Raw genomic sequence first — 27,726 nt, 5'->3', positions numbered from 1 at the left:
GTGCAAATGCCATGTGTGGCATCCCTGGGTTTTCTGAACAATTTACCATTGCGAACTTAATCATCCTATATACTGAAAACGTAACAATCAAGACACTCCTGAAAATTTGCCCTAATTTCCTCACTCACCCCTGTCACAGTTGCTCTCTGAGTAAGAGGTGACCAACAAACAAACAAACAAAAATCAAAGCATAAACACAGCAAAAGATCAGCTGCCTCCTGCACAGCCCCCACCAGGGACTGACCCTGCAACCCGGGCATGTGCCCTGACCAGGAATTGAACCGATGATCTCTTGGTGCATGGGTCGATGCTCAACCACTGAGCCACACCAACCGGGCAAGAAAGATACTTTTGAAACAGAATACAAAAGAATATCTATAGCAGTGTTCCAGTTATATAAAAACACCTGGTATTTGTGTATGTGTGTGTGTGTGTGTGTACACAAGCTAACAGTGGTTATCATTTCGTTACAGAGTAAGCTTTTATTTTAACAATGAACAGTGTGGGGTTGGTTTCAGAAATAAATAGAAATAATGCAAAACCACCAACATGCTCTTACAAACCAACCTGCTGAACTTCAGCTGCTGTGCTCCTGAAGAGTTCAATGTATCTTTTACCCAACAAGTCCTTATGCTTCCTCAGTGCGTTCTGTGCATACTCCTCGCAAGCAAAGAGGACGAAGGCATCCCCTGTTGGCCTGCCATCTGGGTAGGTAACAAAGAGGATGCCTTCCTTCCCCCCAGTGATGGGGCAATGCTGCCCAAAGAAGGCCACCACCTCATCAGCCGTGGCTGTGAATGGCAGCCCCCGCATGCGGACAATGACTTGATTTTCCTTGGAGAGAAATTGGGCTACCTCGTTGGACGTCCCTAGGAAACACAAATATTAGGAAGCAGGGGGAGAAATGATTAAGACATCAACTTCACCAAATCTGAAATGCTAACATTCTTGGCAATGTCTTGAATTTGTAATTAAGACCCACACTCCCAACTGAGCTTTTTAAATAACAACCCAGGAAAAAAAGAATTCTCTTCACACAGTCTTAAAACTTTCCCCCCTACCATTTTCATAAAACACTTCTCAATTAGGAGGATAACCAGACAAGTCAATTATGGACCAGCCACCATATTCTTCTCATGGAGAGGCAATTAATCATCATGACGGTCAAGGGCACAGGTCCTGGAGCTAGAATGCCTGGGTCCAATCTTGGCTTATACCATTTTACTAGGGTACATAGGACTTAAGAGAAATTTAACCAGTCACTTAGTGTCCTCATCTGTAAAATGAGGATAAAATTACCTATCTCATAAATTATGAGTTATTATATATAAAGTACTTTAGTGATTTTTGTTATTATTTTCTGATTACTTCTTATTAAGAAAGATTAAAACATACTCAAGTACAGAGAATAGTATAATAAATATACTTGGCAGTTAGTTTCAACGTTTATTAACATTCTGCCTAACATAAAGCATTTTGTACGGTACAGCCATGCAGCAAATACTCAAATGCACATCATTCAAGCTCGTACACTAGCAATATTTTCCCTTACTTATACTGCTCACATACTAGGTATTAACTTGAACATTAATAACTTTGCCATCTGCAGCTTATCATAGGACCTCAGAATCACAGCAATTCAAAATACACTCTATCCCCAACCAATATCAAACATTACTTTGGAAACTCTGGAAACTCTATTAAACTTGAAGCTCTAAATTTGGAAGCCGTGGTTTATCTCAAGAAATAAGTTCGAGGACAGAATTATACCAGCAAATGGTGTAAACAGGATGCTGCTACTACAAGTTCTACAATTGCAAACATTTTTACCAGGGCTGCATAATGCGGGGATGCAAATCTCCTCTGTATTTAAGTGAAAGTCACCCTCGTCTATTTTGGCAATAGGTGTCAAAGGTCTCTTAAAAGATCCACCCACATCCTTTGATTCAGCTATCCTACTTTTAGACATTCATCCTAATGGGTGGCACATACATAGATACAAAAATATTCACTGGAACATACTTAAAAAAGAGTTGGACATAAGCTCTAGATGCCAACAGGGATGTTTAATAAAAATGTATGGTACAGCCGAAACCGGTTTGGCTCAGTGGATAGAGCGTCGGTCTGCGGACTGAAAGGTCCCAGGTTCGATTCCGGTCAAGGGCATGTACATGGGTTGCGGGCACAGCCCCGGTAGGGGGTGTGCAGGAGGCAGCTGGTCGATGTTTCTCTATCATCGATGTTTCTAGCTCTCTATCCCTCTCCCTTCCTCTCTGTAAAAAGTCAATAAAATCTATTTAAAAATAAATAAATAAATAAATAAATAAATAAATAAATAAATAAATAAAAATGATTGAAATTTCTTTAAAAAAAAATGTATGGTACATATAATACTGAGTAGTAATTAACATTTAAGAAAACCAAGTACCACAGGAAGATATTCATTATACTAAAAGGAGCAAGGGAGTTATAAAGCAATCTGAACAGAGCAATAGAAACTTACAGAGTAGTTACACGTATAGAAAAAAAATCTGTTGGACAAGTCATAGTTAACATTTTTTTATGCATCTGTTATTTTTAGGTTTTAAAGTTGTAAGTCACCCAAGAATTTGATAAAGACTTACACCACATATCCTAAAATACCAGATGCCAGAAAGTTACCACAGTCATGGCCATTGATGAATTAAGGAAATTTAGGGAAAAACTAGAAGCAGACATGCAACAATTCCAGGTATTCTACTTGGCTGTTTATATATTTTATTGATTTTTTACAGAAAGGAAGGGAGAGGGACAGATAGCCAGAAACATCGATGAGAGAGAAACATCGACCAGCTGCCTCCTGCACACTCCCCACTGGGGATGTGCCCGCAACCAAGGTACATGTCCTTGACCGGAATCGAACCTGGGACCCTTCAGTCTGAAGGCTGAAGCTCTATCCACTGAGCCAAACCGGTTAGGGCTCTACTTGGCTGTTTAAAAGTAGTTTTCAGCCGAAACCGGTTTGGCTCCGTGGATGGAGCGTCAGCCTGTGGACTGAAGGGTCCCAGGTGCGATTCCGGTCAAGGGCATGTACCTTGGTTGCGGGCGCATCCCCAGTGTGGGGTGTGCAGGAGGCAGCTGATCGATGTTTCTAACTCTCTATCCCTCTCCCTTCCTCTCTCTATAAAAAAAAATCAATAAAATATATATATTTTTAAAAAAGTAGTTTTCAGGCTACCTAATTTCTTTTAAGAACTACTCTTTCCCATTGTACATGAACTTTCTATGACCCGTTCACTTTGTGCACCGATTTTTAATGGCTATTTAACTCTAGTTGGTTGACTCAAGCCTCAGGGCAAGTGTTATGCATTACACTTACTGATACTATTGGACATTTTCTTTCTCCTATTAAAAAAAAAAAAAAGTTGATTTCTATGTTTCATTGGGAACTAAAAACTATTCAAGACACTATGTATCTAACCTTGGCATATAGGTAAAAGTTTTAGACTCTTTTTATAGCCACATTTTAAAGAAGGCACTCAGGGGGGTTTGGGAAGGGAATGGGGGTGGGGTTGATGACAAATATGTGATACCTTAATCAATAAAGTAATTAAAAAAAAAAAAATAAAATAAAGAAGGCACTCACCACCAGCAATTTTAAGAAAATCTTCACCTGTTGCTTTGTAAACCTAGGAAAAGAAAGGGGAATTAAGATATGGTTTCTGAGCCTTCTCACGTTTGTCCTCAGGGTGTCAGGGTCTCAGGTTGTGAGGACGTACCTCTATGTACCGGGTCCCCATGTGGTGTTTGTGCCTCTGCAGTGCGAGGTCTCTGTGCTCCTCACTCACAAATCTAACCAGAGCCTCTCCATTCCTCCGACCCTGGGCATTCAGACAAAGTGCTGCACCTCCCCTTTACAAAGAACAGAACAGGGAGCAGTAGGGGAAAAAAAAAAATACAGTCAGGGGAAGATGATACGCAGCCCGTGATCCCTTGGGGATTGTTAAGTAAAACAGAGATGAGAGAAAACCAACTTGGCAATATTGAGGCCTTTGAAAAATCTTGCAATATCTTGATCCGAAGACTGCCATGGCAAACCGCGGGCTCTGACTACCGTGTTGTCGTCAACAAGTTCCATCTTGCTGCTGTGGATCAAGCAAGACTTCAGGTTGCATGATTAACGCTAGGGAGTCTGACCCATAGGACAATTTGCCTAGTTACACATGAAGTATTATTTTTTTTGGAGTTTGGGCAGACTTTTAATATTGCCTCATTTGCTGTGTAAAATCAAAGATTATCTGGACACAATTCAAAGTTATGTCTAGGTGGTTCACTATAGAAAGATTAACTGGCTACGCAGATCCAACACAGCTAGCTCCCCCTGCAAACCGTCCATCAGCTGAGTTGCTGCGTGCCTGCCATACACTCAAAAGGACCCAGGATCGATTCTTAGAGAGCAGAGTTCTCCCAATATCCTGAGGGCTTGTCAATTCCAGAGCCAAGAAGGACAGGCTTAAATTCATTCTCAGAACTGGCCAGTACACCAGCGGGTTTTAAACCCACTTGGATAGCAAAATTTAAGATGTACCATAAAGCTGGCAGTTAACCCACATCAGGAATGTGTGTGCATGGTCACAAGTCTGCCATTAAGATATCTCCTCTGTCAAACCGGGGAGCCATCACAGAGCGTGTTTATAGAAATGCCTGGGAGTGCCCACACCCCTTAATGAGTCATTTGCAAATCACCTATGATATATTTTGACACCTTTTGATGTTCTATTCCTCCCACATTCATATTTTCAGTACTCCTAGGACATTTTCCTAGTGAGTCACTTTCTCTTCAACTAAGTAGGCCTCAAAGTCTCTCTGTGGGCAAAGATGTCAGAAGTTTCTGTTCATGTCAGGCACCAGGCAATCTCACACAATTCACTACAGAGATTTACAGACTTAAATAGGTCTGCCTGTGATCACAACAGAGATACCACCATCTCATACTCCTCCCCGGTTATTTCCTTTGCTTTAAAGTAGAAGCTGATAGGACATACTTTAAATTATCTCAGGAAAGACCTTGTGAACTCTTTTAAAGCCTATGATTTTCTGCTTTGGAAGTTTTCCAGGGAGAGAATGGATAGTTCAGAGAGGCTACAATAATCACAGACACAAACATATGCTGCTGTACACAGGGTCCTAGGGACTAAAGATACAAATATTTCATTAAATGTTAATCCCGACATCCAAGCACTCTTAAAGAGAAACCTTCTTCTCTGAATGACCTGCTATTGAAAAATGGACAGCCAAAGTATAAAGGGAGTTAAATGTCACAAAATGAATAAAACAAACCAAAAGGCTCAAACACTTACCACGTGCCACTTTCAAATTTGTAATTGACTCTCTCTGGGTCTGAAAACCTGTGATCTAAAAATGAGAACACACACATCATCATTTTAGCAATTAGAGAGATAAGGTTGTGGAAGGAAATTCAAATGTATAGGTGAGGGAAAAGTGGGCGGGATCAAATTCTAGGTGTACGTTGTTACAACGGCGATACTTACTATAAGGCTCTGAAATCATTGCTATAATTATATTCCCCATATCTTCAACTTGAGAGGCTCCATACCGGGACACTGAACTATTCTTCTCAAAATTTAAACCTGTCAGATTAAGTCAAGGAAACATTTTGGGGAGGTAAAATGAGGTTGCTTCTAACTTCAAATGACACACACAGAGCTAAGAAGCATAATAAAATGTACCTAGGTGGACAATTCTTTAAAATCTCAGAATACCTGCATTCCATCAGTTTGGACTTCACCCACACTTCCTGAAGTCTCCCATGCTCTCCTATGTAAAAATGGCCAAATAAACCCTGTCCTGAGGTATACCAGCAACAAAATTTGTTTATTGAGTAGTAGTAAATGCATCAATACTGAGACTTTTGTTTAGTTTCAAACCATGAAGTATTCAGCAAAATTAATAGAACTCTTCATCCCATATATCGTTACAGCACACACAAGGCAATGTCTATGCTGACTTAAAGATATGGTTACATCTGTTAAGATCATAAATGACTTTTTTTAAGCCAAATGTTGGAAAAAGACACCTCAAATTACGGATGACACTATTTCTGGCATGCTACCTCTACTCAAAACTTCTCTTCTGAGAGATATTTAGAGTCCCAGAGTGTGGCCATCTTGCATGGCAGCAAATGCTTGTCCTTTGAGAGTAAATGTGTAAGAAACAACTCAAGCACTCAGAGCCAACACAGCTCTTGATCCAGAAAGGAGATTGTTTGCGTAAGACAGGAAACGTGACTTTTAAGAAATACGTGGCTCAAATTGGGTTTGAAGGTGGAACCCAAATGAAGAGTTCAATCACGTTTTATGAATTTGAAATCTCTCTAAAATAAGCATGTACATTTGTTAAGACAGTTACCTTTAGAAGCTAAGTCATTGAAGTGTTTTTTAAGTCTCAATGCTATAGTCACACTTGTATTACTCATAGATTTGCATCGATTTTATAATGTAGTGCAAGTCATACAGTAATACTGACTGGCCCCGTGTTCCAATCAGCTTAGCAGTCCTGCACACCTCCAGCCAAGACTTCACCAAAATGCCATCTCAAATGGAACACACCACGGAAGTCATGATGTTCACGTTTCACAAATTTGCTGAGGTTAAAGGCTACTCAACAAAGGAGAACCTGAGAGTACTCATGGAAAAGGAATTCCTTGGGGTTTTTTTTAGAAAATCAAAAAGGCTATAGCCAAACGATGGACCTGAACCAGTGCTGAGATGGTAAGAGTGGGCTTACAAAGCTTTCTTTTTCGCGAACTGCTGGGCTTACCCTCGCATGCAATGCCTACTTTGTACATGAAGCAGAAGGGAAAGAATTAGGCAACACTGAGCAATTACTCCCTGATTAAGATTTCTCCTCATACTCCTGGCCGGTATGGTTCAGTTGGTTGAGCATCTTCCCATGCACTGAAAGGTCTTAGGTTTGACTCCCCGTCAGAACACATGCCCAGATTGTGGGCTCGATCCTAGTAAGGGGCATGCAGGAGGCAGCCAATCAATGTTCTCTCACATCAATGTTTTTCTCTCTCCCTTGCTCTCTGTCTTTAAAAAAATCAACAAAAACATATTTAAAAAAAAAGATTTTTCCCAATAGGTCTTTTAAGCTGCCCCACAGCTTACCCTGTTTAAGGATTTAATAAATTGCTTAGGACCAGTAGGACATGTACAAATAAAATCCCACCCCCATTTGTCAAGAGAAATAAAAGCCAATTAAAGCCAGATAAGCTTTTTCTTTTTATATTGCTTAGTTCCTCTTGCCCTCAAAGCACAATTTCTTTAAAACAAAACAAAAAACACACCATAATACAATGGGACTCTATCTTTTCTCAAGTTTAAAATGAAAACAGTGACCAACAGGTATGTAAAAAATGTTCAACATCACTAATTACTGGAAAAATTGAAGTAAAAAAAAATCAAAACCATAATGGTCACCTCACATCTGTCAAAACAGCTATTATAGAAAAGACAAGAAGTATTGGAAAGGATGTGGAAATAAGGGAACCCTCATACACTGTTGGTGGGAATGTAAACCCTTGCAGCCACTATACGGAAAACTAGATGGCAATTTCTTAAAAAATTAAGAATAGAGCCATCACATAACCTACCTATTCCAATAATTCTGGGTAATTATCCCAAGAATACTAACAGTAATTTAAAAAGATATATGCACCCATTTTCAAGTATTATTTACAATAGCCAAGATATGGAAGCAACCTAGATGAAAGGATAAAGAAGATGTGGTACATAGTATCATTCAGCCATAATAAAGAAAGAAATCTTGCCCAGCTGGTGTGGCTCAGTGAGTGAGCATTGACCCATGAACCAGAAGATCACGGTTCGGTTCAATTCCTGGTCAGGGAACATGCCCAAGTTGTGGCCTCGATTCCCAGTAGGGGGAGTGCAAGAGGCAGCCAATCAATGACTCTCTCTCATCTTTGATGTTTCTATCTCTCTCCCCTTCTCTCTTCCTCTCTCGGAAATCAATATATATAAAAAGATGGAAATTGTGCCATCTGTAACAACATGGAGGGGCATAGGGTACCATGTTAAGTGAAATCAGACAAAGAAAGACAAGTACCATACGATTTCACTCATTTGTGGAATCTTTTTTTTTTTTTTAATATATTTTATTGATTTTTTTTACCGAGAGGAAGGGAGAGGGATAGAGAGCCAGAAACATCGATGAGAGAGAAACATCAACCAGCTGCCTCCTGCACACCCCCCACCGGGGATGTGCCCGCAACCAATGTACATGCCCCTGACCGGAATTGAACCTGGGACCCTTCAGTCCGAAGACCGACGCTCTATCCACTAAGCCAAACCGGTCTCGACTCATTTGTGGAATCTTAAAAAAACAAATAAGCAAACAAAACACCATAGATTTCAGGGAAACAGACTGGAAGGGAAAGGGTTAGGAGGAGGGCAAAAGGAGTGAAGGGGATAGATTGTATTGTGATGGGTGATAACTAGACTTCAGTGGTAAATATTTTGTAGTGTATACAAATATTGAATTATAATATTGTACAGCTGAAATATAGGCTTATATACCAATTTTATCACAATTAAAAAAACTAAAAGAAATAAAATGAAGACAGCCTATATTTAGGGTGGTGGCTATTAGCATATTTGCCTTATTTTATAATTTTCTGACTGGTATTTTATAAGGATAAAATATGAAGGCAGCTATTAAGAAAAAGTTCTTAGGTACATTTTACTTCAAATGAAGAGGACATATACAAGGTTAAAACAATTTAGAGCCCTTGCCAGTTTGGCTCGAGCGTCAGCCTACGGACTGAAGGGTCCTAGATTCGATTCTGGTCAAGGGCACATGCCTGAGTTGTGGGTTCAATCCCCAGCAGGAGGCAGCTGATCAATGATTCTCATCATTGATATTTCTATCTCTCTCTCCTTCTTCCTTCTTCTCTGAAATCAATAAAAAAAATTTCCAAAAAAAAAAAAAAAAATTCAGAGAGCTCCATTCCACCAATCCTTAGAGCCAATCATCTGGAGTTAATTCAATGAGTATACCCTTTTCCTTTCTCAAATCAAAACCCCCTTTTCCATTTCAACCCCCCTCCCAAGTCTCCTCCTTCCTTCCTTCCTCCAGTAGATACCTTTCATCACTGTCCCACCCTGCTAGGCAAATTCATTTTTCTGTTGTTCCTCACCAGCTGCGTGTCTCTGCAGTTACATATGCCACGTGTACAAATGCAGCCATGTGGTCTTGGCAAACTCCTTAACCCCACTAAGTTTCAGCTTATCTGTAAAGCATAAACTGTAATCATCTTTAGTTCCCTGTGGTTGTTTTTTGGGTTTTTGTTTTTTTTTTTTTTTGGTAAAGATGAAATGAGATAAAGCAAGCCCAGGGCACAAAGCAGGCATTTAATAAGTGATATCCTTTCTCTTTCTTCCTAGAGCCATCAGATGACCAACTTTCCCATTATAACCCATTATTTCATCACACTTTGAGGGTCACATTTAAGACTAAAAAATCTGAATTCACCAGATGCCTATTTGCATACTCATAAGATAATCATCAGGTTAAAACGGTAAATAATTTCTGCAACACACACCTGCGCAATCACTCCCTTTACATCATCTAGTGATGAAACACTAGGATTAGAAAAATCAATCCCAGGAGATACCCGAGCAACAGAGCAATGACCACCTACTGGGGTCACTAAAATGGTCACCTGTGGAAAGGCTGTACTATCCTATATAATAAAAGGGTAGGTAATATGCAAATTGACCCTAATGGCAGAACGACCAGAAGCACCAGTCACTATGAAGCGCACTGACCACCTCTTGGCCCCTCCTCCCAGCTGGCAGGCTCTGATCACCCCATGGCTAATGGGAACTGGGGGTGGGTGGGTGGCGGAGGGGTGCGGAGCCAGCTGCAGGCTGCAGGCTGCAGGCAGCAGGGGGGGTGAGGAGGTGGCCCTGATCACAGGCCAGGCCTAGGGACTATACCTGTGCACGAATTTCATGTACTAGGCCTCTAGTCTATATATATATTTATTAATTCTGTGCCACTTTCAAAGAATATGGTAACAGGTAGAAAACCAGAATCAAAAGATAAAGATACTTTGGAGAGATGACTGCCCTAAATTTCCTGTGGAGGAACAGGGGATCAGGAGGGACTACTTTAAGGATCCTCACAGAACTAAGAAAGATCAGCTGTGACTAGCCATAGTTTATCCTACAAACTTCGTTACTGCTGAATAATGGTTTGGAACCCTGCAATTCTAGTACGGTAACATTTTCAGCTTTGTCAGAAATGAATGGAGTAGAGAGAAAGATACCCAAGAAATGGAAACCAACCCTATTGGATAAGCCAGTTTCTCAACCTTGGCACTACTGGCGTGTAGGGCAGAGATTCCTTTCTGTTGGGAAGGGGTTTCCTGTGTGCCACAGCGTTTCCTGTAGCATGCTGGCTGCTACCCACCCTGATTATGATTAAACATTTCTCCAGACATTGCTGAGTGTCCTCTGGTGGGCAAAACCCACCCCAGGGAGAGAACCACTGGTGAAAGCGAACAGTTCCCAACAGCTCCACCTTCCCCGCTTCACCATGGATTGAACTGTCAGAAAAAGCTCTTTCATGTTAGAGGCCATTCCTGGATAGAGATTTTATTTTTTATTTATTTATTTTTTTAAATACATTTTATTGATTTTTTACAGAGAGGAAGAGAGAGGGATAGAGAGTTAAAAACATCGATCAGCTGCCTCTTGCACACCCCCTACTGGGGATGTGCCCGCAACCAAGGTACATGCCCTTGACCGGAATCGAACCTGGGACCCTTGAGTCCGCAGGCCGACGCTCTATCCACTGAGTCAAACCGGTTTCGGCTGAACAGAGATTTTAAAGAACGCTGACCAAACACCATCTATTTCCTCCTATTTTTGCAATAGCCCTGCCTCCAGCAAAACCCAACAGGTGAAGGAACTAGAATTTAGAGAAGTGCTGTAACTCACCCAGTCTCCCAGCTGGTAAGTAAGGGCGCTGGAATTGCAACACACCTCCGACGTGACTATGGGTACTGGATTCCCTGCACCGAGACGCTTGGCCTAATTTGTTTTGAGCAATACTTCGTTGTGAGAAGCTTTCTACACGTATAGGTAAGAGCCAAGTAGAAGAGAGCAAACGTAAAAATGTAAAGTATCCTGTGTAGACATAGATTTGTAGCTAAAGAATTATTTTACTGAATCCTACTTTTTTAATTCAGGGTATGTTCTCAGAGATGTAAATTACAGCACAGGGAATATAGTCAATAATATTGTAGTAACTATGTAGGAGGCCAGATGGACATTTGAAACGTCAGGGAGACCACTCTGTAAAGTGCATGATTTTCTAACCACTGTGCTGTAGATCTGAAACTAATACAGAATCACACTGAGTGCAAAATGTAATTGGGGGAGGGGCGTGTTCTAGACATGTGTCGAACTTGGTTCCACATAACATGTGCCAACATGTTTCTCCTCAAGTCATCACACAGTTCTAAGCTCCTAATTTTTAAAAGTCACCTAACCTCCTGCATACCCAAACTACCCCCTTACACCCACACACACCCACACCCACCCACACACACACACACACCCTACCCTCTCTTTTGGACGGTTTGTTCCATTCACAATCCTTACCAGAATTTAACATGAACAAATGAAAGGAAGTGAGGAAGAAGTTTCACTGCCAATCCTTTCCCCTATCGATGTATAATTACATATTGAATTGCTGCACGTCTGATCTTGAGGGAAGGCAAGATGAGTCTGTGCCTCCTGATTTATGGCTCGTCATGCAACTTACTCATCCTGCCCTTGAGGCAGCTTCAACAGCACCAACAGGCTCAGCCAGCTTTACAAATGAGGAACGCCGTGAGGAAACGAGGAAGGGAAAAGCCACGCAGGTGGGAACAAATCTAACATTTCAGGCTAACATCGAGCAAAGGGCCACAGTTATACAGAGACCTTGCCTACATTTGAACAAGAGAGTTATTTTCTTTAGTGCCACCTTTAGTGAAACAGATTTCAGGATTTAACCCACACTTTTATTAGCTCAAAGCAGAATTCAGAGAGAGCAATTTTACAAAGTTCATTAGCTTATCCACTCTAAGTTACCTTCTCCAACAGTCTGAGAATGGACAAATTGGTTTACAGAAGACCCAATTTTTATTTCTAAATATCTTTTTAAACCAAATTTTCAGTTAATATCTAAGAGAATCACACATATAAAACAACACACTGTGGAATAATGATGTTTAAACTATATATGGCCATTTAAATATCATAAGTTATAATTGCACCCCAATTCAAAATTTCAACTCAAAGCCATTTATTTGTAGTATAACACAACTGACTATATTGCCAGGCATATTACAATAAAATACCTATGGCAATGAACAAAAGAATAGCAAACAAAATATGTCAAGAGAAAAGCTGAACTACTGCTCCAACTAAGAAGTGAATTTCCTATAATTCTGTAAAGGAAAGAAGCAAGTGACAAATTCCCCTTACATGAGCTGAAATTTTAAAAATAAGTTCTATAAATGATCTGCTATATTTTAAAATGAGCATTGAAAAGAAGTAAATCAAGAATACCTATGTATAAGAACATACAAGTAACTAGGAGCCAAGGCAAGAAAAATGTCTTTATACCTAGAATAAATGCTGGGAAAATAACCTAAAACCACAGTTTTAACCCTATTTGTCAGAAGCTTACTCTTTCCAAGAGGAAAAAAACAATGACATCTACCCTAATAAATATTTCTTCAGGAGGTGTTATGGTAATGAAGCATCATCACTTGAATGTCTAACGAAACTGACAAGTCAATTATATCCTAGAAGAAATAAGATGGAAGTAGGAGCTAATGCAACAAAAGAGACGAACATTTTACTGTAGAAAAAGCAATTTATATGGGGTAAATTAGGGAAGGGAGATTCCATGATAGTAAACAAGCCTTCTAAAGCCAACACAAGAAAATTATCCTGGAATTCCCAACTCACACTTTACAAGTAAATTGTAATTATCATAAACCACAGGAAATCAACATATCTCTGAGTGCTGGCCAAGAATATACGGTATTTCTAGTCCCTAACTTATTACAGACCACAAACCAGAGTATTTGCCGATTTGGCTCACATCATATCGATGTGACGCCCAAGATCATTTCTTAGCTCTCTAGCTAACAAGGTCACTACTAACCCAGCTTAACTGTGCACATGGTAATATTTAAAAATCCCTTTCATATATGCTTAAAGATACTAAGGAGGATTCACTTTTCAAGCAGAGCAATGAAGCCTTGTGAGATTGCAAAGGCTCCGTTCAATTAGTCAGAACAAATAGGCACGTAAGAGCGGAATGAACCACACTCACAACACACAATATTCTACAAACAGAGAAGTGAAATCAACCCTGAAGTAGAGCTGTATTAACATGCAGGTGATGCTTTAAAAGGTCTACATCCAGTCTCACACAAAGTTAAAAAAGTTTTAAGCGTAATTTAGACATGGTCTTAAATCAATAAGGAAGTGCTTTTCAAAGTTTTTGGCAGCTGTTTTTCCTCATCAGAGACACCCAACAACCTGGTGAGGTTGGAAGGATCACAGTCAACCTTGGAGGGTATGCAGCAGACCACGCACTGGCTAAGTGGTTGCATACACTGTCTCAACATTCCTTACAACAGTCATGCCCATTTCAAGATGGAGAAAACTGAGGTAGAGAGGTGCAGTCAATTCGCCCCCTATGAATTCGACTCTGGAGCTCATGTTCTTAAAGCACTCTTCTATATATGAACACTGTTAATATATGAAAAAAACATGCCAATGTCACTGCGTTAGTGGCATGTGGGCACACACACACATATCCTTTACCCCCATTGAGAAGTGGTAAAACACATATAAACACAGACTCACTCCTCTAGTAATCCTTGGATGGGCAAGTAAGAATGGTTTAGTGATTTTTTTTTCTTTTTACCCTGATAATGAAAAGCTGCACTAGTACAATGGTATCCAATATAATAAAAGTCCAGCGACCAAAAGGCAAAACGACCAGAACAGCCAGTCGACCAGTCGCTATGATGCGCACTGACCACCAGGAGACGGACACTCTACCCAGGAGCTGCCCCGGTGGTCAGTGCGTTCCCACAGTGGGAGTGCAGCTCAGCTGACCAGGATAAGCGGCGCTCCCACAGAAGGCCTTTCTCCATAGGTCACGCCCCACGCCCCACACCCCACGCCCCACGCCCACCAGTGCACGGTTCCTTGCACCGGGCCTCTAGTTTGCTAACAATGTCAAACAGTACATACAGATGCAATACCCTACCACTGGATAGAATTTTTACAAAATCAACTTCCTTTTCCTGCTGATTAGTTTAGTATGTGCTCAGGAAACACAGAATGTAATTTTATAAGGGAGATAATCTACTTAAAATGCCTGCCCCGCCCTCAAATGATCTTTATACATTTTAGAATATCACTCCCTAGTTAACGAGTAGGACTTTTACATCAGACTCAGGATCAAATGCTGGTGCTCCTAACTAAGGAAAGATAAAACCTCTAAGCCTCCATTTCCCCAGCTGTAAGAAGGGGTAACACCACCCTCCACTGGGTGGTTGTCAGGCTATGGATGGGGTATATAGTAAGCACTCAACAGACAGTTCTCTTCTTTCACCTGCTCTCCTTACAAGGCCATAGTTTATTAAAATAAGTCCTTAGTAAAGGCTTGGCAAAGTGGAGTGAACAGAACAGGAGAGAGGTCTTGATCAACCAGAGTAAATCAGTTCACGGATAACAAAGCTAACAAAAAACAGGCCAAGAAACCAGGAGAAACTAATTCTACCCAACATTAGGGGGATACAATACAGTTACACTCTTTGAAAACTGGATAACTCATTTATGTAAATAGTCCCACAAGCAAAACGTCCTTTTATCAGGAGACAAATAGTATTAATTTCCATAAGGGACCTAAGATAATAATTTCTTCCCCCGAAACAAACAACAGATCACAGGGGCCCCAGAACCTATCACCACACCCTCAACCACCTCGCCTGATTAAGTAAAAACCTTACAAAATGCCACCCACAGTTCACCTACTAAGCAAGTCTTCTCTCCCGCTGGGACTGCACAACTCAAAAAGCAGGTCACAACACTGCCATAACTCAGAGAGACCCAACACTTACCACCAGAAGTGGCTTTAGAACCAGCACGAAAGAGGAAAATAAATGCTAAAAAAAGAGCCAGAACTGCATTCAGGAAATTCCTAAAACCCATTCTCTTATCAAAGTGGTTACACTCTTTTTGTTTACACAGCACCTGATAGTTTGCAAAGCTTTCATTTGGGAATACCTGAGATAAAACTGAGGCTTAGAGAAGGCAAGTGACTCTCCCAGGAAAGCTAAGTTGTATATGCGCTTGTCCCTTTCCAGGGGTTGGCAAGAGCTGCCCTCCCTTGCTGGTTTGCCTGGTAGAACAGGTCAATCCTTCAGGAGCAAGTGACTCTCCATCTACTTGGCAAAACCACCAAGGATGTGTAATGACCACCTTCACCGTTTCCAAATTTAGTGCCAATTCCGTATTACAAAGGAAAATGTTTAGTGGTCTGAAAGAACAGGACAGCTCTTCGACAGAAATCCTTTGCATAGATAAGGACAAGCTGATAGTCAATTTTGGTATAATTGCTTTTGACCTGAGGAATTGGTTTGGTGGCCTACTCAGGGAAATAATGATTCCTCTGAATAGGAGTCAGAAAATTACTGATCACAGTAGCAAAGTAAAACAAAAGCCACTCCTAGGAAAGCTTAATAATATTTCTTACCTGCTAAATGGGGGGGGAAACATACAAGTAAACATTAATAAACACATGTAAGATTAAAATCCACTTCTTGATTTGGTAATGAAACTATAAATCTAAGACTCTCCCAATGTAAGCCCAAAGAAACTAGGCTTTAATTAAGCTATTTTAAAAGAAATATAAAAGTCCCTAGTTTGTTTGTTTTTTTAATATATTTGTATTGATTTCAGAAAGGAAGAGGGATAGAAACATCAATGATGAGAATCACTGATTGGCTGCCTCCTGCACACCCCCTACTAGGTATCAAGCCCACAACCCAGGCATGTGTGCCCTTGACTGGAATCGAACCCGGAACCCTTCAGTCCCCAGGCTGATGCTCTATCCACTGAGCTAAACCAGCCAGGGCCCTAGTTTTTTCAATGAAGGCATTATTTAATGGCTATGAGAGCCTTCCTGAAAGTTCACGTGTGATATGCCTGAAATGGAACCTGACCTAGCTTCTTCATTCACAACTCATGTTATATTTAATTTCCATCTCCATGGCATGTGAAAAAGAACCACCAACAAAATAGTTATAGAATTAGGATTAAAAGGAATGACAAAAAATAATTGGCACAGAATCCTACCCATTCACCTAAAGGTCAGATAATGCAATGTTTTATTTTAAAAAGTAACATGAACAAGTAAAAAGCCCAGGTTAAGCCCAGATTACCATATTGAAAATGCTGAATAATAAACCCAAATCTTATATATGTGAAACTCTTAAGAAACCAAGAAGAAAACATGGATGAACTTTAAATACAAAAAAAATTTTGTAGCTATGTAAATTTTTACTAGTATCTGACCTATATGCACTAGGACAGCGGTCGGCAAACTCATTAGTCAACAGAGCCAAATATCAACAGTACAACGATTGAAATTTCTTTTGAGAGCCACATTTTTTAAACTTAAACTTCTTCTAACGCCATTTCTTCAAAATAGACTCGCCCAGGCCGTGGTATTTTGTGGAAGAGCCACACTCAAGGGGCCAAAGAGCCACATGTGGCTCGAGAGCCGCAGTTTGCCGACCACGGCACTAGGGAAAAAGTTTCTTTGCTAAAAGAGGGAATTGAATAGTCAGGGATAAAGGATTCTTAACTGCCTTTCCTACTCTGTCTTTTTCTAAATTAAGATAACTTATTAAGAAACACCAATCAGAAAGGATATATGCACCCCTATGTTCATAGCAGCACAATTTACCATAGCTAAGATTTGGAAACAGCCTAGGTGCCCATCAGCAGATGACTAGATCAGAAAACTGTGGTACATCTACACAATGGAATCCTATGCTGCCATAAAAAAGAAGGAATTCTCATCATTTGCAGCAACCTGGATGGAATTGGAGAACATTATGCTAAGTGAAATAAGCCAGTCAATGAAAGAAAAATACGACATGATCTCACTCATTTATGGGTAATAAAGAACATTATAAACTGATGAACAAAAATATAGATACAGAGACAGTAAAGCATCAAACAGAATGTCAAATTATAGGGGGAAGGTTAGGGAGAGGTGGGGGAAGATAAGAGATCCACCGAAGGACTTGTATGCATGCATATAAGCATAACCAATGGACACAAAACTCTGGGGGGTGAGGGCATGTATGGGTGTGGGGTTGAGAGGGGACAATGGTAAGATATGTACACATATAATACCTTAATAAAAAAAAAGTGTGGGGGAAAAAAAGATAACTTATTAGAGTTTTCCTCCACTATTTGTTCGTTTACTTTTTAGAATTTTTGGTTCTCTCTTTTGGGCCTGTGCATCAGATAGGTTAGCATTTGCTATGGACGGAACTGTGTCCCTCCCAAAAATGTCTATGTCGACGCTCTAATCCCCAATGTGACTGTCCCTGGAGACAGAGTATTCAGGAGGCAGTTAAGGCCATAAGGAAGGGGTCTTCATTTGTTAGATCTGTGGCCTTAGAGAGGAAAATAAATATCTCCTCCTTCATTCCCCCCCACCCACGTGAAACACAGTGAGGAGGTAGGAAGAGCCCTCACCAGAAACTGGCATCCTAATCTTAGGCTTCCCAGACCCCAGAATTGTGTTCTTTAAGTCACCTGGTCTATGGTCTTTGTTACGGCAGCCGGAGTTAACTAATGCAAGCATTCAAACCGACAGAACAAAAAGTAAGAATTTTTCTGCTGTCCCAACTTTCTAACGAAATTCTTACAAAGAATTCCCACAAAATGTGCTTATTCCACTCTTCTCCCAGCACTACTGGGAACTAACTAAACCAGCTAACCAACATCTAGCTACTAACCAGCTAAACCAAAACTGCAGCTAACTGCTTCCAGGAAGAAGGCAAATAAAAAAAAACAAAAAAAAAAAAACGAGTTTGACCAACTTACAAGTGCTTAGGAAAAATATGCAAACCTTTTTCAATCCAGAAATGTTAAAATAAATTTAAAAAACCAGGCTTTAGCCCGGCCGGCATGGCTCAGTGGTTGAGCATTGACCTATGAACCAAAAGGACACTGGTTCAATTCCTGGTCAGGGCACATGCCCAGGTTGCAGGCTTGATCCCCGGTGGAGGTGTGCAGGAGGCAGCTGATTAACAATTTTCTCTCATCATCGATGTTTCTCTCTCTCCCTCTCCCTTCCTATCTGAAATTAATAAAAATACATTAAAAACCAAACCAAACCAGGCTTTAGCTCCTGAAAAAGAATGAGAAAGTTTAAGAAGAAACATCTATAACCCACAAATTCCTGAAAGCAACATGAATCCAGCGTTATGTCAATTCTCATAGTGGCTTTGGGCGTGTCACCTAACCCTTCTATTACTCAGTATTCCATTTGATATGTTAGCACATGACTGCTTATTAATTAGCACTTTAAAGACTCACCGGATTAAAGATGATGGGTCATTCATGATTACAAGACTTGTGATTACTAGATTTACTTTTAAATACATAATGCATTAGGTACACTACCTTGGTAATGCAAAATTTTGGGGTTAAAAAAAGCAACCTCACTTTATCTCAAAAGATGGCTTATTGCCCTAGTGGGGTTGCTCAAGATAGTCAAGAACAAGTGGCCTTGGAATTGGCATCAAAGAAATTAAGTCTTCACATTCTTCAATTCCTCAACAACCAAGAAGACCCAAACTACTCCCACAACATGAAACTGAATTCTACTCTGGATGTGTTCAACTCACAAAGACTCATCTAACTAAATCACTATTAAAATTCAGCAAATTATAAATACTTTAAAAGATGCCTATAATTGCACTATTTCTCACAGCACACAGACAAGGTTAGGTCAGGCCATTTTCATCCATACACTGATAAAGTTAAAATGTTTTAATGTTTTTTTTTGCGTTGCCATTTTCCCCCCTGCAGCTATCTTTTCAAATGATACTTGGGTAACCACTTAAAGGATACACTCTGTCATTGCTGCAACATCCAGTTTATCAATATCAGGTGAGCCAGGGCAACACTTCTTGAATTCTTTTCGAAGATCAAAAAAGGAATAGAAGCATTCAGGCAATAATACATTCTGAGGAAGGACAAGGTATACATTGTTAACTAGATGAATTTAGTTTACTGTTTCCCTAATAACTATAAATCTAAGGATTGAGTATAAATCTATTTTACCACATTTTTTTAAATTGAATGTTAGGGTGCTTTTATTTTCCGTTATAGTATTATATCTTATAAACAACTCTCATGGGAAAAATTCATCTTAGTTTAAGGCAATGGGTTGTAATGCTTACATTCCATTAAGCATTCCATTCAAAACACTTCTGAAGCTGTAATACATTTGGGCTATTGTATTTTATATGTTCTGTTTGATAAAACTACACTCTTTTGCGACTTGTAATCATGTTAGTCCGCTTGTATTTTCAGGCAGCAAATCAGCCTTCAGTTCTGATAGAAATGCGTATGTTCACAATGTATAACTAAACATAGGATTCAATTATAAAACATAGTTTTAAATACTAGGTTCTAATAATGCGTATTTTCTGTACCAAAATCACATTAAGATAGTGAATTCCTGATTACCTGAAAAGAATTATTTTTGTGCCAAATTACAGTGCCAACATTAGTTTTCCTGACCATTATTCTGGCTATACCTGAGAAGTCAAATTAGACTTAAAAGAAAAGATATCATAAATTTCAAAGGCAACAGAGATATAGTTACCTGCTATTCCTAGATACTAGCACCACTCTTAGAATTATTATACAAAGCAACTGTCTGGGCAAATATTACACTATTGTTTCTTCTTCCCCCACCCCCACCCCCAGGGGAGGGGGCCCTCACTGAATAACTCTTAAAGATTTTTTAAAACTGAATTTAGATTTTTCTTTAAAATTTCAAAACCTCTCATTGTGTTTACTTATTAGGAATTTCTCCTCGTTTGTACATTAGAAAGTCAAGGAAATAAAGACTTTTTAATGTTTGTAACCCATAACATTTATGCAATAATGAATGTCTCGATATAAATTTCCTTTTTTGGATTCTATTACATGTAACCTGCTCATCCTATATTTGAAATAGGGTTATCACTGTATCGTGGCCAGTTTTCAAAATAGTTATCAAAAGAATCATGAATCCTCACAATTGCTTACAAAAATGCTCACTTAAAAGTTATTTATAATGACAATAACTCCCATATTAAACAATAAAATATCAGTTTAAATAGTTGCATCCATTTAAAAAGCTGAGTATTTTATTTAATGCTTACAGAAAATATTCATATTGTGTTGAATTATAAAGTAGGCTAGAAGGTTTGTGCAGTGTGAATGCTCCTTGTAAAAATGAAGCTTTTTTACAAAAATCTGAAAGAATATATCCAGATATGTTCATATTAGAGAAAAATAGTTTAATATATTCTGAGTGGCAGGATTATTTACTTTTATGTTTTACCATTTTCTCTACTTTTCCTTAACTAATGGAATAACGTTCATTATGATACTAAATTGTTTTATTATACTAAATTAATTGTTTCTGCTTTCTTTAATCAAAATCCTAATACAAGTGACTCAGGAAAATGTCTGTTTTTCTCTGGAGGTTTTCCCATATCCAAAACAGCCTATCGAAAATAAGAAAACCAGCTGTTTTTCTTCAGCCCAACAGGGAAAGGATTAAGCTTTATCCCTCCTCGGATGAGTTGGGAGGGGGGAGTGGTAGAATCCTCATATATGTCTATCTCTGGATCAAGGGTATAGCAATTGGTCTAGCATTTAATTAACAAAAAATACTTCCCCCTTCTAATCCAATAATTACTAAGGTTGCTACAAAGGTAGTGCTTTTCTCAATCCTCAAGATACAGGAACTTGAGTTTCTCCTTCAAACTTTAAAAATTATCATTATACATGTATTTCTTCCCTTTTCCCTACTGGAGGAAAAAGAAAGATCTGCATTGACTACTCAGTTGCAACATCAACTGTCATTCTAAACCATTCATTGCAAGAATTGCCTCATACAGTTTCCCTAAAAATATATTACTTCCATCCTTTCAAGTTAGAGCTCAAGCTAATCAAATTGATCAGATGAACTATATTAGCAAAGATTGACTACACTGGGTTGGCTATCTATGCTCAAACCCTCATTCTTCCCTGGAAGAGAAATCACATTATATCTACAATAAGATTGCACTTTTTGCACTCCATACTCTCTTCCATTATCAGAAAGATAAGCAAAGGTGAAAGATGGGGCTGACCCTATTATTTTGAAACAGGATCCAATCAGTTTTGAACATTTACTTTAAGCCAGAGAAGCTCAGTATACCACGATTAACGTTTTATTGGTTATACGGTAAAGTCTTACTTTTGAAGTACAACCTTTTAAATGAAGTTATGAAAACTATAACTTAAAAAAGTTTAATTGACCTTTTTTCCTTCGCTCCTTCCTTCCTAAGATAAAGCAATTTTCACGTAGATGGGAATATTACAGAGTATTAAAATACCGTTCTCTCTTACTTGTAGTTTACTTTTAAGTGTCAAAAATGTAGCTAATATGCATTGGAAAAGGGAGAATGTCGAGCATTTCAAAAACTTAACAAAAATAAAACTTTTATTGAGTCACCAAATTTTATCTCTAAAATTACTGCAATCTCAAACGTCTCTATGGAAAGTGTTGTGAATTCTGTATTGTGGTAAAATATACAGGACACAATACTTAACATTTTAACAATTGAAACAATGACTCCCCCTATGCATCTCTTCAACATCGAGAAAATTGGGTAAACCATTAAAAAAAAAACACCCTCCAGTCACCAGCCAGCACTCTTACCTTCTTGGAGGCCTCGGGATGCAGGATTTGCCTGACATGAAGCTGCCCATCCGTACAGAGGCAGAAAGAGGTCCCTACCCCGATATTGAGCTCATTGCTCACGGACTGGTTAAACTGAAAAGAAGACACAAGATGCCACTGATGCAGGATTTGCAAACTCTGCCAAGCGGCCCCACTTGGCGATACCCAGAGAAGATGGAACTATCTACTACTGCGAAAAGGGGACCCCGCGTTGGGGGGCAACTTGAGGAAGACTAGGTTCCCACAAACTGTCTGTCCCCCTTTGGCTAGGACAGCTTCCCACTCCACCCGCGGCTCCTCACGGGGGAGTTCAGCCAATGCTTCCTACCGTCCGCCCGTACCCCGTTCCTGTTTCTGCGAAAAATCCCAGACTTTTAAATCAGAGGTCTCGTTTCATCAGCAGATTGCCTTCAGATTACATCATTCCCTGGTGTTCCTTTTTTTTTTTTTTAATGGTTGGATGTTCTAGGGCCAGTGGTCGGCAAACTGCGGCTCGCGAGCCACATGCGGCTCTTTGGCCCCTTGAGTTTTTTAGCAAAGGCCAGCTTAGGAGGACCCTCATTAAATTAACAACAATGTACCTACCTATGTGGTTTAAGTTTTAAAAAATTTGGCTCTCAAAAGAAATGTCAATCGTTGTACTGTTGATGTTTGGCTCTGTTGACTAAGGAGTTTGCCGACCACTGTATGTAGGCTTAAGGAGGATGCCAGTTGGGCAATGTGGGTGGATGGGTACACAGACCTCTGGAAAGCCGGGTAACACATTTCCTGAAACACACCTCAGGGATGATGACTTCCCCCTTTTCCAACGGGCAACTCGCCAGGAGGGCGGCGGGCACGCACCTGTGCACAGGTGTTGAGCCCCGCCTCCCAGCTCCTCTGAGGTCAGGACCCCGAAGCAGCCGGCGGTTGGGTCCCCCCAATTAATTCCAAGAAGGGGGCTGGTTCCGCCGCTCTCACAGGGACCCAAGAGGCGGCCCTGCACGTCCGGGCCTGCCAGCCCTCCCGGGCGCGGCCACTCAAGAAGCAACCACGGAACCGGAACCGAGCCTCGGGGAGCTCAGCATCCTGAACCCAAGCGCTGGGGGCGGGCCCTCGGGTCTCCACCGCAGCGCCCCCCTGACCCCGGGCGGAGCCGCAGACCCAAACCCCTGCAGCGGGCGGGGACGTGTGGGGTCTGGGCCGCGGGATGGGGGCGCTAGGATGCACACTCCGTGCACCACCCGATGGGTAAACCCCGCGGACTCTCCGGCCCAGGACAGGAGTCGGGAAGCAACCCGAAAGCGAGCGAATGTTGGCCCAAGACCCCGAAGGGACTGGGAGGAGAGGAGCAGCGACCTCCTCCGCCCCAGAGGTGCGCCCCGGGCCTCCGGGCTGGATGCCCACCCACGCGGCCGGGCGGCCGGTCACTCCGTCCCGGGAACGCGCGTGGACCGCCGGCCGAGGGCGCGCGCGGGGGGGGGGGGGGAGCCGGCCGGGCCGGGGGCGGGCGGGGCTGTCACCTGTCGGAGGGCTTGGTCCAGCTGCGGCGCCGAGGACAGGTTTTCGGCGTCGATCTTCGTTTCCTCCTTACAGTCCTCCGTCAGCTCCAACTGGTCCGGCCTCACCAGGACTTCGTGCAACTGTCCCACCTGGAGGGGAGAGACGCGGGAGTCGGTTTCCCCTCGGTTTCCCCCTTCTCCAATGGGGGGGCCTCTCCCCCCACCCCCCTTCCCGCTCCCCTGTGGGGGCGGCCCGCGCCTCCGGAGGGGGTCTGGGCCGCCGGAATCAAAGCTCACGTGTCGCCAGCGACTCCAGGGGCGGAGAGGTCGGCGCGGCCCAGCTCCCGCCCCCGCCCCCACCCCCACCGGGATCCTCAGGTCGGAAGCGGGCGCCGGGGCCCCGGGGGTCCCACCCGGCTCCGCTGGGCGTCCCCCCCGACCGGCGGCGGAGGACCTGGGCGCGGCGGCGCCCGCCTCCCCACCTGCGCCAGGTTCGGGGGCAGAACCAGCTCCGCGGCTGCTGGCCGACGAATGGGGCTTCCCTCCGGGCTCCCCTAGGCCCCGGGTCCCGCCTCACCGGTGAACAAACGAGGGCGCTTGTTTACCGAACGGGGCTCCCCCCTAACTCCGTGCCCCGCTCCCACCGTGTGGGCAGACATTGGGGGGGTTGGGGGGGGGGGGGGACACATACCTTCTTGTTGGCCAGGTCCACCACTTTCCACAACAGCAGGATCAGCTCTTTCTCATCCGAGCCCAGCTTGGCCCCCGTGGCCCCAGCAGTGATTCCAAAAAGCACCACCAAGTAATCCGGAGACGCCGTCATGACGATGGGTGGGGAGGGGGAGAAGGGGGGGTCGGGAGGCGGTGCGGTGGAGTGGAGGTGAGGACGGGAGAACCGGTGCGAAACCCTCTCGGAAAAGAAAAGGAAAGTGCGCCCACCCCCACCCCCTCCTCCTCCTCCTCCTCCTCCTCCTCTCGCCGCAGCCGGAGCAAAAGGCGGTAACCAGCCGCCCCAGCCGACACCTGGCCAGCGCTCCACACCCCGGGCAGGAAGCGGGGTGGGCAGGAGGGCGCCGCAGACCTGCCCTTTTTGTATTCCGTGGCCCGGGCGTCTCTGCCAAGAAGCCTGGAGCCGGGCTGCACCCCCGGGAGGCGCGCGCAATGGCTGAAAGCTTTTCTGTTTTGGGATGTGGCTCTACCTGCCCGCCCCTTCCCCCTCCCCCACGTGGTGCAGGTAAGAGACACCTGGCGGCGCCGGCCCATTGGCTCCTTCAAACCACGACGTGGCAGCGGTGGGGGAGGAGGCCGCCCGGGGGACGGAGGAGGAGGGGGCGGGAGACAATGGCTGGATGAATGGAGAGGGGCGGCCGAGGAAGGCGGGGGTGGGGAGGTTGGGGTGGGGGGGAGACACGCAGGGCGGGAAGAGGCTGTGGCCACCCAGAGGATAGCTGAGGCCTGAAGGGGAAAGGGTGAGGGGGGAAAGGGCGCGGGAGTTTGGGGGGGGACGGGGGGGGGGGGTCCACGCCTTTGGAGGTAACCGAGAGGTGCAGGGGTTTGGAGAAATGCCGGCCGTGGGGAACGAAGCCGGAGGTTCCAAAGGGCCAAGCGAGGAGGACTGGCGCGGGGAGGCGAAAGGAGGCCAGAGGTGAAGCCCGGGCGCGGGGCTGCCCGGGGCGCGGTGCCTGGGGAGGGCGCGTCGCGGAGGGAGGGACCGCCAACGGCAGCCGGGAGGTGGCGGGGCCACGCCAGGCCCCGGAAAAGCCGCTCCCCAGCCCAGCACACCTTCCCGTGCAAACAGCGGGCCCTGCGGCCCGGCCCCTCCAGCTGGGGCTCCTCCGAACCCCAAGGCGCTGCCCACCGTCGGGGCGGGAGAGCCCCGCGCGTGCGGAGCCGAGCTCCCGGGCCCGCTGGCCAGCCTCTCAGCGACGCTCCGAGCAGGAGTCGCTGCGCGCTAGGCAGCAGGGGGGTCCCCCGGGAGGACGGGCCGGCACCAGGGACCCCACCACCTTTTCTCCCGGCTCCTCCCGCCATGGCCACGTCTGGTTGGGGGTTCTGGCTGCCGGCTCCAGACCGCAACCTCCCGCAGCGCAGGGGCGCGCTCCCTCGGCTTGCCCTGGGTCCTAAATAAGATGCAGCTTCCTGGGGGACCCCTACGCCGGCCTTCCCCTCGGCGCCCCTCGGACCCCGCGCCCTCTACTCAGACCTGGGCCTGGGTACCGGTGGGGACGGGGCCAGGTCCCCGCTCTGGCTCGGCTCGGTCCGGCCCAGAGGCTGTGCGCCCACCGCCACGTCGGGCGGCGATGCGGCGGGTCCCGTTGACGTTTTAGAGAGGAAAGCGCTAGACGAGGTGAAATTTCCTCGAGTTTTAGGTTTCCAGCTGATCTATTTTGGGGAACACGACTCCGTCTGAAGTATTACTACTTCGAGGCCGGGTGTCTGTCCCTTTACGTGCAGGATAAAAAGTCGGGAACCGCACACCTTTCGCTACAGAAAACCCCACTCTCAGGACGCAAGTCCGGGGGAGCTGGCGGTCGGGCCGTCCGGACGGGGAGGAAGCGCGGCCGGAGGGCAGCGGGGGTGGGTCCGGGAGGAGGGCAGCGGGGGTGGGTTCGGGAGGAGGGCAGAGGGGGTGGGTCCGGGAGCCCGACGGAACCGCCGCGTTTCCTAGCGACTAGGCTGCGGGCGCCGACGCTGCCTCCCGCGGTGCAGGGAGCCGCTCCCGTCCCCCCCGAGTGCGGGCGGAGGCCGGCCTCGGGCCGGCGAGGTGACTCGGTGCCACGCTCGCCTCCAGTTCAGGCTGCGGCGTGTGCTACCACCTCCCGGACTGCAGGGTGCGGGGTCCGAGCAGGTCCCCGCAGCAGCCCTCGGCTGGCTCCCAGCGGCGGCCCGGCCCCGCCTAATCCCCGAACCTCGGAGCCACCCTCGGGGGCCCGCAGGCGCCGCGGGGGCTGGGGCTGGGCGCGGAGCGAGGCAGGGAGGGACCTGGAAAAACCACCCAGATTGCATTGCAGTGGGTGAGGCCGCCGGAGGAGCCGGTTCCCCGGGGCCGCCTCCCCGCCGGGCTTTCTGGGCGCGCGGTTCCCAGGCGCTCGGCCCTCCCTGGGCCGGGAGGTGCCGCCCGGGAGGGGTGCGGGCCGGGCTGGCAGGCCTGGCGGGGCGCCCCCGAGTGCGTGCCACGCAGCCCGGAGGTCCCGCGCCGCACGTGGGGCTCAGAAAGTGGTTAGGAAGCTCAGGAAATCCCGCCTCGCTCCTCCTCTCAGGCCTGGGTGTTCGGATTGATCATTTGGAAAGGGCGTTGGGAGAAACTGAACTTTATTATCGGCGCACTTGCCAGGGACTCCGCAGGGTTATCCATGTTAGAATCGAATCTCAGGGCTCCCCCCTTTCCCAGAGGTTTGCCTTCTTCCTGTTTAAGGAAGTCAGATCCTGGGTTTCTGATTGTTCTCATTTAAATTTTAATTTGCCCAACTAGGTTACCAGGATAAGGATTCTGATTTGTTTCCTTCTGTTCTCGAAGGTATTCCCAGGGCTTGGAACAGAGCCTGACATATACTGGGCACTCAACAAGTGTATTTATTTTTTTATTTTTTATTTATTGAAAGGGAGGGAGAGGGAGAGACAGACAGACAGACAGACATGATTATGCATTCATTGGTTGATTGTTGTATGTGCCCTGATCCGGGGGACCCGAAACCCTGGCGTATTGGGACAGCGCTCTTACTAACTGAACTGCCTGGTCAGGGCTCAACAAATACCTGTTGAATGATTTTAAGGAAGAACACCCATCCATTTTGTCTCCTGATTTAGGGCATAGTTCCGCTACTGAAGGTGAGCTTCTGAAAATGGGAGTCTGCAGATAATTTAATTCTCAAGTACTTAGAGAGAGTAGGTGCTAATTCTTTGAGACAACCCTACTTTTGAAGAAATTCAACTCTTGTAAGATGCAGGAATGCCAAGAACAAGATCTATGTAGTACAAGCAGATCCATTCTGAATACAAAATGTTTTCTTGTCTATCCCATCTGTAAATAATTCTAATACCTATTAGAATAATCAGTATGAGGTGGCTGAGAGGAACCTTGAGAAGTGGGGCTCACTCTTCCTATGGTCTT

At 44.3% G+C, this 27,726-nt stretch overlaps 1 protein-coding gene and 1 pseudogene across 8 annotated transcripts in view; one reads left to right on the top strand and one right to left on the bottom strand.

The window, feature by feature from the left end:
- ESRP1 (epithelial splicing regulatory protein 1) overlaps window positions 1-24,570 on the bottom strand; it is a 54,499-nt gene extending 29,929 nt beyond the window's left edge. For 7 of the 8 annotated variants that reach the window (XM_054708284.1, XM_054708286.1, XM_054708287.1 and 4 more), the window contains exons 1-10: window positions 24,307-24,520; window positions 23,637-23,765; window positions 22,114-22,227; window positions 19,260-19,374; window positions 5,532-5,630; window positions 5,340-5,394; window positions 4,014-4,124; window positions 3,759-3,891; window positions 3,626-3,668; window positions 568-869 (exon numbers count right to left, since the gene is read on the bottom strand). In XM_054708284.1, coding sequence (XP_054564259.1) covers window positions 568-869; window positions 3,626-3,668; window positions 3,759-3,891; window positions 4,014-4,124; window positions 5,340-5,394; window positions 5,532-5,630; window positions 19,260-19,374; window positions 22,114-22,227; window positions 23,637-23,765; window positions 24,307-24,438 — 1,233 coding nt within the window. In that variant the 5' untranslated portion in view covers window positions 24,439-24,520. Of the gene's footprint in view, window positions 1-567; window positions 870-3,625; window positions 3,669-3,758; window positions 3,892-4,013; window positions 4,125-5,339; window positions 5,395-5,531; window positions 5,631-19,259; window positions 19,375-22,113; window positions 22,228-23,636; window positions 23,766-24,306 lie in introns of all 8 variants that reach the window. The other variant, XM_054708288.1, reaches the window with a different exon arrangement.
- On the top strand, window positions 6,586-6,869 carry LOC103292363 (protein S100-A10-like; annotated as a pseudogene).
- Window positions 24,571-27,726: the final 3,156 nt, after the last annotated feature.

This window comes from Eptesicus fuscus, chromosome 19 (genome assembly GCF_027574615.1).
Source record: "Eptesicus fuscus isolate TK198812 chromosome 19, DD_ASM_mEF_20220401, whole genome shotgun sequence".
In the NCBI taxonomy this organism is placed as follows: Eukaryota; Metazoa; Chordata; class Mammalia; order Chiroptera; family Vespertilionidae; genus Eptesicus; species Eptesicus fuscus.
This window is presented reverse-complemented; position numbering and strand designations above follow the sequence as displayed.